The following is a 14419-nucleotide window of genomic DNA, read 5'->3' on the forward strand; positions in this document are numbered from 1 at the left end:
GTTCAATATATAACCCGGGCAGGGAATTGAGCCAATGACTTCACATCAAGAAGTGCCTTAACAAAACACCAGATCCCCATCTATCCAAGACCCTATGAACTGCGCTGTAACAAATAATTATTATGACGATGAACCGGTTTGTTCAAAACGCGTCAACAAATGAAATATCATGTGATTTAAGCGGAAAAATCTCTCATAAACTTGATATGGATCACAGAAACCTCAATTCAACAACTAATTTTTTAATTGAGAAGAAATATTTATACAAATTCATCTCAAAAAAATCACATTTTTTTAACAAAAACTAATTTCCAAAATATCGAAGAAAATTGACCCTAAACTCACTAATTAAACTAACCATCAAAAATTATAAAAAGTTACTTAAACTCTAAAATTTGAAATTTAAATCTCAACAATCTGCATCACATAACTAGCAATATCGGTGAACTCATGTCTGAAATTTAAATCTCATCAATCTGGATCACATAATTAGCAATATCGATGAACTCATGTCTCAGAGTGCAGATGGATCATTGCGAGTATTTGAGAAAGTAAAAATTTATAAACATATTTTGACGAATCGGTGATCTCACGTCTCATAGCACCAACGGATCGTTACAAATATTTGAGAAAGTAATAATTTATAAACATATTTTAATGCTTTGAGCAGGGGAGCACTGCCACTGTAACAAATAAAGATTCCAGGCAAAGATAAGTTCATTTGTAGGACTTAAGGAGAGCACCGCAGAAGGTACACATGATGGCTCGCCAGGTGCGAGAATAGACTGTTATGAAGCACAGCCTGCTTCGGCTCGTCATGTCCACAACGCTCGCTCCTCCGCCGCACCGAGAACAGAGCCCCGCTGCGGGTTTCGAACTCTTGACGCTGTTCTTCTCCTGGCACAAAAAACACAAGAAGAACACCATTCTGTTCTCTCCCCACAAACGCTCTTGGGTCTCACGGATGGATTATATGTTCGCCCTTGCTTCGCCTGCAAGAAAGCCTCTTCTTTACAACAGCTCAGAGCTAGGTGGAGCAATTAGTATCAGAGTCTGAGTCTGTGTACGGTCGTAGAATCTGAGAGATGCCATATTTATAGGAAAAGGGACAGGTAATATCGTAGCGTTGTGGGTATCGGTGGGTATTTAAGAGGCGTCCCTGTAGTGAGAGGAAGGGCGATGGGCAGTGTGCTTGGTCTTCGCAATGGCGATATGCCATGTGGCCGTCAGATATGTTTGTCAAATTGGCATTCAAGGGGTGAGGGGCACCAGTGGAGGGCTTGCTTAGGTGAAACACATTTATGAAGTGATGCTCACCTTAGCCCAGAGTTCACGTCTTTCTTGCCCTTGGGCCAACAATTTTACACACACTTCGTGCTTTGCACATGACACTGTGTGAAAGGGTTTTATTTTTTAAGTTTATAGCGTGGAAGAGTTCATAATTGGGTATAATTATCAATATTTTTGGAGTTATAGCTTTATTAATTCACAATTAGGTATGGTTATTAATATTTTTGTGGCTGTAGCTTTATTAATGCACTCTGGTAGTATATGCCAATCCTTGGATTTAGGCAAGTACAAAATCCAACTGTTAGCATAATGTGGCAGTGTACGCCAACTCAGAGATTTAGGCAAGTACAAAATCCAAGGGTTGGCATATACTACCACATTAATGGAGCTATAGCTCAAGAAATATTGGTTGCGCTTTGTATTTAAGTCTTCCACGGTTAATTTCAACTACTATCACTATAATTTCTAGTGAATTCATATGCCTTCTCCAATATAACTATCCTTAAATTAAATTATTGTATATTTTGTGTTTTAGTTTTTTTTCTTTTCAATTTGTTTATATAATTATTGATAAAGTTGTAATTTTTTGTTATTTAAATTAGGCATAGTCTAGCTAATAGAGGAAATGAATTTTTGGTCAACTATACAATTTCAAGCAAAATTATGATTTTTTGTTATTTAAAATTTATTTATGAAAATTTGATTAAAATTAACAAATAAAAAAAAACCTAAAAAATCTTTATCAAAAATTATTAAATATTCAAACTATATAAACTACACTTCTCAAACATAATATATCCAATAAATCTCTATCAATTTTTTTAAGTAAAATTCAGAAAATATACCGTCACCAATCAAAACATACCATTCAACACACATTAGGAAAGTGTTTAAACACATAACACAATTCAACACACAATATGAAAGTGTGTGGTAGTACAAAATATATTCATTGGCATGGCAATAAATAGAGTGTTTGGTCGGTAAAAAGTTTACGATTTGATTTGTCTTGAGTGAGAGTTTTTTGGAAGTTTTTCTTGTGGGTTTTAATTTATTGAAATCACAAAATTGATGGGTAACCCTTACACAATCCAAGTGTTTTAGGGTTTTTCAGGGTGTTGAATCCATATATGCAGTGAAAAAACCAGTTTAAATAACACAAATCAAGATTTCACCTCAAATATTTTTGTTGGATTCCTCTTCTCTAAAATCCGCAGTAATTCATTGAAATCCCAAAATTGATGGGTAAACTATGCACAATAGAAGTGCCCTAGGGATTTTTCATGGTGTTGAATCCATATATACAGTTTAAAAACTAGTTTAAATAACAAAAATCAAGATTTGACCTCAAAATTTTCACCGGATTCCTGCATCAAAGACTTCAAAAAGTCACACTATAAACAACCCAAAAATTTATTTATATTAGGGTACAATTTTAATATTTATAGATTTTAAAAAAAATTATGTTTTCACACAAGATTGGTATTTTGCCATAATAATAAATTTGTATAAATAATCTGTACTTGAAGGTAATTTAAAGACGAGGAAAAAAACGCTACAATTAACTTAACCGCGACAAACGCAGGTATTTTTTGAAAAACTCGCCTTCCCATTGCTTCTGCGTATCATATGTCAACACAAAAGCATGCTTGGAGTTAAGACATGTATATGTAGCAATTAATGTTAAGCTGTGACACATTCAATTGTCTTAAAAAAGTCAAAGGTTAGCACTGACAACGGAACAGAAGAAAGCTTTACCTTAACTATACATGAAAATTCCACATGCCAGTATTAATGAGTGTGCATAGAAAGGGAATCATGCAAGTATATATTAGTCTATATTATTATAAATAATATGTATTATACAATACAAAATTAAATTTTAAATAAAAAATATTATTTATTTTGAAGCTTTATGAAGAAATGCATAAAAATATTATTTATTTGGAAGCTTTATTAAGAAATGCATATTAAATGTTGTATGAATTATTTTCATACATTTGCTTTTCTTATGAAAAGTACGAGCATAGAATAATTTATAGATTTAGAATGGATGATTCCTGCATCACTTATTCCACATAAGTCTTTTTTATTTTTGTTTTAAAATTGGTTTGGAAATTAAAAACATCTTAGTATTTAGTATTTATGATTAGATAGGATAATGAAGGATATTAATAAATTTTGTATTTAAAAATATAATTTAAACCATTAAATGTTGTGATTGTATAAAAATTGAATAGAGTTATTTTTAGATGAAACATTATAATTTTACTAACAATAGAATTATTAGAATTATTTGAGTAAAGAGAAAAATGTCAAAAGTCAGTGTCTTTATTCAACTTTATTTCATTTTTATGATGATAATGATTAACCATTACTAAATTGGCTTATCAAATCTGAGAAAAGGTAAAATATTACTTAGAATTTTTTTAAATTTTATTTCTTTGTTTACATGGGGTTAAGATAAGTGTTTTAAGAGATAATTTTGATAATTTAAAAGATTAGAAAAGTAGGTATTATGATAAATATCTTCTGATTTAATTAAAATATCTTTTTTTTTATCCAATAACAGTAGAGCCTTCCATTAATCTAGAAAAAATACATAATTTACACTCTTTTAACAGAGTCAAGAACAACAACACCAGCTCTGTGAACACTCAGCAGACAGCTGGGTTGACACAACCTCGTACCTGACTCAAGCAAAACTACAAAAGGATTGATGCTTAAACCATCAATAAATTGTTAATCCTCAAAGCTCTGCTTTGGAAAACCTGCCTTCCTTCATAACCTGAAAGATAGATTTGTAAAGTTCTAAGGTTCTTTCGGGTTCACTAAACATCATAAGTCTCGTGCAACAAAGAGCCCGACAGCCCTTGATGACGAGGGCCCACATATCTTACGTCCCACAATGACCTACGGCCCATAAAGCAACAATAATTGACTACAAAACAAGCTTTGACCTGTGGAATAGCCCTCGATTGGCTACATTACCCGACTACTGTGTGATCCAGCGTTCAACGATCCGACGGTCCAGTGATGATTTCGGGACGGTAACATGCCCACTCCATAAATTGCCTTTCGGACCCGATGAAGACCCAAAACAATATTTCTATAGTTTTTCAGGTCCGCTTAGTGGATTAGCCCTCTATTGTTTCTATGACCCGACTGCCGTGCGATCAGGCCCTCGTCGATCCAACGGTCCACAGTGGATTTCGGGCCAGCAACATGCCCACTCTTTAAATTGTCATTCGGACCCGATGAGTGTCCTAAACCGTCGCTTTATAATATTTCGGGTTTGTTTTGTGGGTTATTCTTCGTGCAACTATTAGCCCGAAATCCGTTGGATATTGGAGTTCACTGCCATTTTTGGTCGACTGCCTGTCAACCTGCCCACTGTTTACCCCTTGCGCCTTCCTTGTTATTGGTTCATCTTCTCCTATTTCCATTGGTCCGTTATTGCTTATCTCTCATAAATTGGAAATATTCCCTGTCTGCGCTCGCCTGTCTGTGGCAGTCCTCCCGCAAATTCCTTGAGGGTGTTGACTCCCAAGCATAGCTTCTGTTATCTTTTGTACAGAGCACTCCTTCATTTGCCAGATGATCCGCTAACCTATTGGTTGTTCTGCGCACGTGAACAAATCAGAGTGTTCTTAGGGCTCTCAGGTGGGATTGTATACGTTGATAGACCTGCAATAACCGCCAGTGATTTGATACTTTTTCTGGTGTTGTGTCGTTGCCTATCTTTTTGGCCGAATTAATTACCAATTCAGAGTCTGCTTCTATGATGGCATTGTGTAAATTGGATTTAATCAAGATTTCTAGGCATTGCTCTAAGGCCATGAGTTCCGCCATATTATTAGTGGCATTCCCCAAATGACTATGAAAGATGACTTTTATGTATCCCTACTCATCTCTTATGACTCCTCCATAACCAGCTACCCCAGGGTTTCCCTTAGAGGCTCCATCTATATTAAATTTCCAGAAGCCATGAGGAGGCGGTTGCCAGAAGTCCTTCCCCTTTGTTGTATGACTGGCGATCTTGCTTATGCCCTGGGAACAAGCATCTAAAGACCCAGATTCACAAGTATCTAAGCATCCTGGTTTAGAGGAGGGTTCTCGGGTGGTTGCTTTAGAAGGGTGCTCACAATTTTTCTACGCTGTCTTATAATCTGAGCTATGATGCTCTGGGTTGAGCCAATTCTGTTCTTGAAAATCCTATTATTGCGCTCTTTCCATACATTCTAGATCAAAAAACCTGGTATCAGAGTCCAAGCTTTGTTGATTTTTTCATTTTTTGAGAAGTCCTTCCTCTAGTTCTTCAAAGTGCCAGTGATGTTGAATTCATCCATGTCGGTTTGCCTAAAGATTGTGGTTACCTAGTTCCACAGGGTAGAGGTGAATGGGCATAGGTTGAGTAGGTGATCCATCGTTTCTTCTTGTAGACCACATAATTGGCATCTGGATGGACCAGCTAGACCTCTTTTTCTAAGATTTTCCCAAGTTAGAATTTTTTTATGTTGCACCAACCACATGAACAGTTTGATTTTCATCCAATGTGGGTTCTGCCATAGGTCCTTCCATATCTTATCAGGGTTTGGAAAGTCAAGCCCAGTGGCAATTCTTTTGGCTTCTTTGAGATTGAAGTTGCCTTCACTGTTTCTTCCCCATCTTAGTTGGTCAGGCAATGTTGAGGTCAAAATCTTTCTCTGTTCCAAGATCACTGTAAGAGCTTCTATCTGGGCCTTCAAAGGAGTCTCTTCATTGTATATTAGGTCCTTCCATGTTCTCCATTTGTCCTTGTCTCTAGTCTTATCCCAAAAGTCACTCACCCTGAGTAGCCCTTTATTGTCAGTGTCATTCTTGAGAATGGCTAGGTCTTCTCTACATAGGTTAGGCTCCTACTGCCAGTTATCCTCCCAAAACCAAGCTAGGTTTCCATCTCTGATCTCCCAGAAACTATGCTTCTGAACAATGGCTCTATTCTCCCAAGCATTGTTCCAAATGTGGGAGCCCTTGATGAGCCCTGTCATTCGAATATGATCCCTTTCTTGCCAGTTATTTGCATACTTTTGTTTCCAAAGCTTGGCCCAAGGGTTTCTCATTTCCTTTAGCCATCTCCACCAAAGTTTTGCCCCCAAAACTTTGCTTAGGGTTTCCGGGTCATGAAGTCCCAAACCACCATGGGTCTTGGGTTTGCAAAGCTTTTCCCAAGCTACCAAAGCCCATTTCTTTTTCTCTTCCCCTTTGCCCCAAAGAAAATCTCTTTGGATGTTCCTGATGTGTTGTAAAACTCCTTTTGGAGCAGGAAGAGCTGAAAACATGAAGATGGGGATGGTTTGCAGAACTGCCTTTGTGAGCACTAGCTGTCCTGCTAAATTCAAAGATCTACTTGTCCATTTCCTAATTTTGTCTTGCAGTTTATTAGTCACTGGCTCCCAAACTTCCTTACTTAGAGGTTTGTCGGTGAGAGGTATGCCCAGATATTTGGAGGGTAGTTGATCTCTTTGAAAGCCGAGAATTCTGGTGAGATTTCTCTGAATAGCAATATCAGTATTAAAAAAGAAAATTTTTGATTTTGTGAGGCTTACCTCTGTACCAGTGGCCATAGCAAAGTCATTCAAGATTTGTTTGAAAGCTTTAGCTTCCTTGACCGTGGGTGTACCCTGCAGCATAGTGTCATCCACAAATTGTTGATGAGTCAAGGTATCCCCATTCAGAGTTAGTTTGAGACCCTGGATTCTTCCTTCCTCATTGGTTGATTTGATCACTTTGCCTAATCCTTCCATCATGAGAATAAATAGGAAATAGGAGAGCGGATCTCCTTGTCTAAGGCCTCTCGAAGGCTTAAATGTTCTGGATGGAGAGCCATTAAGTAGGATTGAAAAACTAGCTGAGGTAACAAGGGCCATTACCCATCTTATCCAGTTGTGGTCGAAGCCATACACTTTTAGAACTTCCCTGATGTATGACCAGCTTAGCTTATCATAAGCTTTCACTAGGTCAAGCTGTATGATCATGCCCACTTGCTTATTGCTTTTGAGAGAATGAACCACCTCGTGAGCTTGAATTATGTTATTTAGAATTTGTATTCTCTCCACATATCCGGTTTGCTCCTCAGACACAAGAGTTGGAAGAAGGGGCTTGAGTCTGTTTGCAATTACTTTAGAAATAATTTTGTACACCACATTGCATAAAGCTATGGGTCTGAATTTGTCTCGTGTCATAGCTTTTTCCTCCTTTGGAATCAAAGCTATGAAAGAAGCATTGAGCGCCCTCAAAATGGTTCTGGATCTCCTCGAGTCCTCCACAACTTCAAGGATATATTGTTTGACTATTTCCCAGCATGCTTTGAAGAAGTCAACATTGAACCCATCCGGTCCTGGAGCTTTCCCATTTTGCATTTCTTTGATGACTTCATTAACTTCCTCTTCAGTCACTGGCTTGTTAAGATTGTAATTGTCTTCCCTAGTTACAAGCCTTGGAATGTACTTTGTGAAGTTGTTGATAGATTGTGATCTGTCTACAAGAGGCTCCTCTACTATGCTTTGGAAATGTTGTACTAGAGCACATTCCATTTCTTTGTGGGTGCTGAGCTCTTTCCCTTGAGTGTCTCTGAGTTTTGAAATCCTGTTATGTGACCTGTGATCCATGGTTGACTTGTGAAAAAACTTTGTGTTTCTGTCTCCTTCTTTAAGCCATTGCACTCTCAATTTTTGTCTCCAGAAGATCTCCTCTTGCTAGCATCTGTCTTCCCATTCCTGTTGAAGAGAGTCAGCTTGCATTTTTCTTTCCTCAGTAAAGCCATCTGTGATAAGGATCTGATTGATTCCTTGTAGTTTATGTTCAACCTCTCTTTTAGCTTTGAAAATATTGCCAAACTCCTTTTTGTTCCATTCTTTAAGCTTGAGTTTGATGTGTTTCAGTCTCTGTTGTAGAAGGAACATATTAGTGCCTTGAATGGGCAAATATTCCACCCACCATTTACCAATATTACTGATGAATTCAGGGTGGGTGAGCCAGACATTTTCAAACCTAAAAGGTCTGTTGCTCAAAGTGCCTATAAAAGAAGCTTCAAGTTGAATAGGCCAGTGATTTGAGCCTCCAAAAGGAAGGATTGATGGAGTCAAGCTAGGCCCAGTGAGAAGGAGGTCCTCCGAAATTATAAATCTATCTAGTTTAGAGGCAACTTGAGAAGCCCCTCCCCTCTTATTGTTCCAGGTGAAAGTACCATTTATTGTCTCTGTGTCCACTAGCCTCATGTCGTTTAGGAAGTTCTGGAAGGAAATGGAGTCTCTGCCTAGTGTTTTGGTCCCACCTTTTTTCTGTAAGAGATCTGATCATATTAAAATCCCCTCCCAGAATCCAGGGCATAACAGGATGTCTCTCTCTTAACTCCTCCAGTGAGGTGAGAAGCCTGAGTTTGTCTTCAAGTTTTTGAGGACCATAGACATTTGTGATCATATATATTTCCTTATCACCCAAAGGTTGGATCACCATTGAAAGGTAGTTCCTGGATGCTTTAGCATCCAGGATTCCAAGTTTCTGGGGATTCCAAAGTGTGAGAATCCCTCCTGCCATGTTGTCTGCTTTAACTTCTAGATACTCATACTTAATAAGCCATTTGCTATGTATCTCTCTGATTTTATCTATTGAACATTTTGTTTCCTGGATAAACATCATGTCTGGTTTTTCCTCTTTTATTCTATTGCTAATATTTCTTTGCTTCCTTTTACTTCCTAGACCCCTAATGTTCCAGGTCGTGAGCTTCATTATGAAAGATTTGTAAATGAGTAACTAGTAAGATCTTTCATCTTACCTGAGTTAATCATGAGTTTCCCACACTCTGTCAGCAACTCATTCTGTCTTTTCCTTCCTCTTTTCCTACCTAGGTTCTTGGAAGAGTGTCCTGATGTTGCCTCCATCGTTTTAACCCCTCTATTTTCCTGGCTGTCATGGTTTCTTTTGACTCCAGAACCCTTTGCTTGAGATCTCCAGAGGAAGAGCTGTTGTACTCTGTCAAACTCCTCTTGTGGTAGAGAATCAACCCCTTTGGTGGTTCCCTGCTCCAAGAACTTTTCTAGATCAAGATTCTCCCTCTCAAGAATCTCCTGTAGTTCGTGGTCCTCTGTTCCACCTTCACTTGGGGTCATCTCATGGTCCCTGCCAAGTTCCATGATGCTTGGCAGATCTTCCTTTAGTTTGTTGTTCTCAAGTACATCCTCCATGCTAGCTTCTTTTTCCTTCTTTGCAGGATTATCCTCCGATGCTTGGTTCATCTCATTGTTCCCACTTGCTTCTTCTAAAATCTTGAAACTGTTATGACTTGGGTGTTTATCCTCGCTATTTTTCCTTTGGTACTTTTTTCCTCCTTTCCCTTTGCCTCCCATCTTGGTAAAGCCTTTGGGGTCTTTGCCTATGTTGGTTTTCATATTGTTCTCCAGTTTGTTTAAAGGGCAATCTCTGATGAGGTGCACGTGCTCATGACATTTACGGCATCTGAATGGGACATGTTCATAGTCCACCACCTACATCCATTCTTCATCATATACTTCTAGAATGATTTCATCCGGAAGTGCTCCTGATAGGTCCATTTCTACACATATGCGAGCAAAGGAGGTGTATTTTCCTCGTAGAGTCGCCTCTGATATTTTAAAAAAATGACCTAATTGATTTCCTATGTCTTTTAAGGATTCAGGTAGCCAGTAATATAAAGGTAGGGAGTAGAGTCGTATCCATACTGGTACTGATGTGAATGTTTCTCGTTCCGGGACAAAATTCATCACCCATGGTCGCATGTAGAGGCCAGCCACAGCATAAAAGTATGGTCCTCCTTCGAACACTCTGTCTTTGTCCTCTAGGTTTGTGAACACCACTGTGAAGAAACCCTTGGACCCAAGGTGGAGGGTTATTTCCCCCTTAGGTTTCCATTGGTTTCTTATCCAAACCTGCAAAGCCTTCTCCGTTGGCCATATCCCCATAAATTTACATATAACTGCGTATGCCGCCATGTGATCCCTATGCTCCTGTAGCGCTGGATTATTTAAAACAACTCGGGGTTTAATGGCTGACCTGGGTTTGCAAAGCCCTATCACACACCTATGCTCAGCTCTCTGACTGATGCCTCCTGTTCTCTTCTCTCCTCTAACTTCCTCGTGATTCTCTTCCTGCTCATGAGAACTGCTGTTTTTTTGCTTTTTCGTGTTGATCCTCTCCGTTTCTGCCTCCATTGGTTTTTTGAAGTGATTCGAACCCGCTTCCTTACTCCTATTTGCCACTACATGGCTATAGGAGGGAGTGGAACTCCCCCCTCCTCGCCCCTCCATGGCTACCAGCAATACTCCCCTGTTGGTTCAAACCCTCGTTCTGCGCTTTCTCCCGCAGCGCCGTCGTTCACCCGTGGGTCCACAATTTTCGATTTATTTAAAATATCAACAAAGCATTATAAGAAGTATTTTTCATTTTTAATTCTTTACTATTGTAAATATGACAAATTCTTTTGTCCCATAATATTTTGGGAATTACTACTTTCACGAGAATTACCATTCGACACATTTACAGATAAGAGAAGGAAACAAGGAAGATGACTCTCTTTCGAAGAGAGGCATTGGACTACAATAGGGTATTATTTTCAAAGAGTTCAAAGAAAGATCACTAGTAAAGAGTGGGAGAGTTGTTGTTTACAATATACAAGTTATGTTGGGTCCATGGAAGTTGTTGTTTCTTAATAAAGTTTTTGGTTAAGTCAGCACTTTTGACATGATCACAAAAGTTTTAATACATTTTAAAGTATAATACATATTTTGAACAATATTTTACTATATAAACATTTTTTATGAATAGAAAAATGTTATTTTTTCCTTAAGAAATATATATAAAAAATGAACAGATACCCTATTTAAATTGATTACATAAATTAATTTTATTTTAATTTTTTGAATTTAATTCAAATACAAACAAAACTATAAAACATAATGCAAACAATTATAGAAATTTTAACAAAATTTGAGTTATGGGATTCTAATGAAGCCCAATGAAAAAATCTAAAACGTTGGATAGTCATCGACCTCCTAGTATAATAGGTAAAGGATAACATAACGTTGGGTAGTCATCGACCTCCTAGTATAAAACGTAAAGGATAACATTCAAACAATTGTAGAAATTTTAATAAAATTTGAGTTGTAGAGTCCAGTGAAGCCAAATAAACAAATCTAGATCGCTTGCTAGTCATCGAGCTCTTAATACATTCTGTTAACCTTTACGATCTGCAAATTTTAGAAAAATTGTTTGAGTACAGCTTGTCTTGTCACAAATATTAAGATAAAGTACAGATTGTATGATGTAAAGTTGTGTTTAAATTTTATGGTATGTAATGAAAATTTTGGAATGTATTCCTGGAATTTATGAAAGATTTTGTGGAGAAATTTGGTGTGATGTTGGAAGTTATTAAATACCCTATTATAAATAGTATTACACGGAGAGATAAATACAATATAATTTTTAATTTATATTTAATAATATTTATTTTTAATTTAAAAATATATAATTAAAATTAAAAATATCAATATTGTATTTAAATTAAAAAATAAAAATATGTTATAATATTGTACCCTGTAAAGAAAAAGATAAGTCATAATGTTGTACAACGTAACGTAAAGACAAGGACATGTTAAGGATATGCCATTATAAAGATAAGGATGTGTCATTATAAAGATAAGGACATGTGATATATTGTACAATCTATTTTATTGTTAAAGAGACAAATCGACGACTTTAATGGTTGTGTGTTTTAACCATGTGAAGGAATCTTGTATAAGCGAGTCATGTACTTACATACATAATGCTAAGACATTATGATGGTGATAGGATACATATTATCTAATTTAAATAAATTAGATTATGATTAATCAATAATGTTATATAATTTAGTGTAAATTTTATTTAATATAATATATATAATGCTAAGAGGCTATGATGGAGATAGGATATATGTTATTGAAATGGGATTATGTTTAATTAATGAATTTATATAATTATTAAAGTAAATCCTACTTAATACAATATATAATATTGATTATTGTTTTAATTCATAATTTCATATTAATTATTATAGAAGATAATTTTAAATTAATATCACTTTCATGTCGTGTCATTGTTGTTTGACCACATTTGATTAGTGGACATGACATTTCCAAAAATAAATAAGATTAAATTACTATTAACTGGGCTAGTTTAATGTTGATATTAAAATTGAATTTAACACGAACACTAGAACTTGGTAATAGGTATTAAATCTAGAAAACTAGGTGATGCATTAGGATCATTTTAATTTTTATTTTCCTAAGTGTAATAAGATCTAGAGCATTGTAGAATAAGTTACATGTGGATGGGATGGTTTCTTTCGTACATTATTTAATGTAACAAATGTATTAAATAGGCATATAGTTGGAGGAATTGAGTACTTTTAGGGATAATAGAGATATTTAAGGAATTAGGTTTGATATTTTCTAGGAACAGAGAATACAAACCTTTCCCATTCAAGAAATTCCTTTATATTTATATAATTAATATTATTGTGGATTGAATATACATACGTAAATGAAGAATAAATAATTGTCATTATTTTGAGTTTGAGTTTACATCACTACTCAGCCAGTATATGTGTTGACATATCATTTATTTAAATCAACACAAGAGTTGAAAAAAATCGTTATAGCTAATTAGATACATCAATTAACTACAACTTTTTAACAATATTCCCACTGTCTTGAGTTCTCCAAAAAAATTAATCCACATCATGTCCATTTCAAAAGAAAATGCATACAGAGCAGTATCTTCATGCCAGTTCCCACCATTTCCCAGCTCAGAAGATGGGGATTGTCAATACCCTTGCTTCTAAGGCCCTAAGGATCTCAGATAGAAAGAGTTTTGAGAAAGAAAAATCCCATCTCCTTGATGTCTTTGTTGAGAATGGTTATAGTAGATACATGGGACAGAAGGCTTTCCTAAAGGCTGCCAAGAATTATCTTGCTAAAAGAGAACTGAAGGAGCGGATTCCAGGTGTCCATCTTTGGACCACTGATAAGATTGCTAGGATTCTCAAGATGCTTAGTGTCCCTGTAACCTTTAGGCCCCTTAACACCATTCATATGCCCCTCATATCAGAAAAGGATCCTATCGACCCTAAAGATATGAAAGGGGTATATATTATCCCTTGTTCCTGTGGGACCCCCTATATTGGTGAGACAGGTCGCTCCATCAATCAAAGGATTAGTGAACACGCAGTTGACCTTAAGCATAGGAGATCAAAGTCTTCGGCTTTAGCTGAGCATGTGGAAAAAACCAATCATCATGTTTGTATTGAGGAGGCTAGTGTCATTGCTAGAGTTTCACAGTTCCATCATCAGAAGTTTAGGGAACCTCTAGAGATTGAAAAGAGGCCGAAAAATCTCAATAGAGAGGATGGCTGGAAGATCAGTAGATGTTGGGTCCTAGCTCTCTCTTCCTAGTCACTTTCTTCCTTTCCGCCCCTCCTCCTCCCCTCCTCTCGTTTCTTGTCTCATCTTTTTATTTTTATTTACAATTTTTTTTTAGTATTATTATTATTTATTTATTATTATTATTATTATATATATATATATATTTATTTATTTTATTTTTTTGTATTATTATTATTTATTTATTTATTTAATTTTTTTTTATTATTATTTAATTGTTTTAATTTTTTTAACTTAACAACCAATTTTTAATCTGTATAAATAGTTAATCATACGTTTTATTCCAATATTTATATGTATAGTTAATAACTCTATAAATAGTTAATTATACTTATATTTTTTATGTATTTATTAAATAGTTAATCCCCTTTAATTAACTATTAATTTAACAACCAATTAAATTAAATTATTTATATATTTATTTTAGAGGTGAGGTCCCTAGTCCAATTTAGCCGTTGGAGTCTCTGCTCAAGCTATTTAACATGCAAAGCTGTATCTGGTTCTTCAACTTGTCCTGACGATGAACCACACTAGTTGGTTCGAAACGCATCGACAAATGATAGATCTTGTGATTTACGCCAAAAAATCTCTCGTAAACCTGATATGGATCACAGAAGCCTTAATTCAACAAAAAT

At 36.0% G+C, this 14419-nt stretch overlaps 1 protein-coding gene across 1 annotated transcript; it reads right to left on the bottom strand.

Moving 5' to 3' along the window:
- Positions 1–439: 439 nt before the first annotated feature.
- On the bottom strand, positions 440–1085 carry LOC149262496 (uncharacterized). The gene has a single exon (XM_089385016.1). It carries the CDS (start codon positions 925–927, stop codon positions 718–720), a length of 210 nt encoding a protein of 69 aa, XP_089241142.1. The 5' UTR covers positions 928–1085; the 3' UTR covers positions 440–717.
- Positions 1086–14419: the final 13334 nt, after the last annotated feature.

The sequence above is a fragment of the Pinus tabuliformis genome, chromosome 6, assembly GCF_031772625.1.
Source record: "Pinus tabuliformis cultivar Carrire ecotype Pingquan chromosome 6, CPIR1, whole genome shotgun sequence".
NCBI lineage: Eukaryota > Viridiplantae > Streptophyta > Pinopsida > Pinales > Pinaceae > Pinus > Pinus tabuliformis.

Excerpts from the sequence above, each read along its gene's own strand:
- LOC149262496 (XM_089385016.1), bottom strand. The coding sequence starts at position 927 with ATGGTGTTCTTCTTGTGTTTTTTGTGCCAGGAGAAGAACAGCGTCAAG.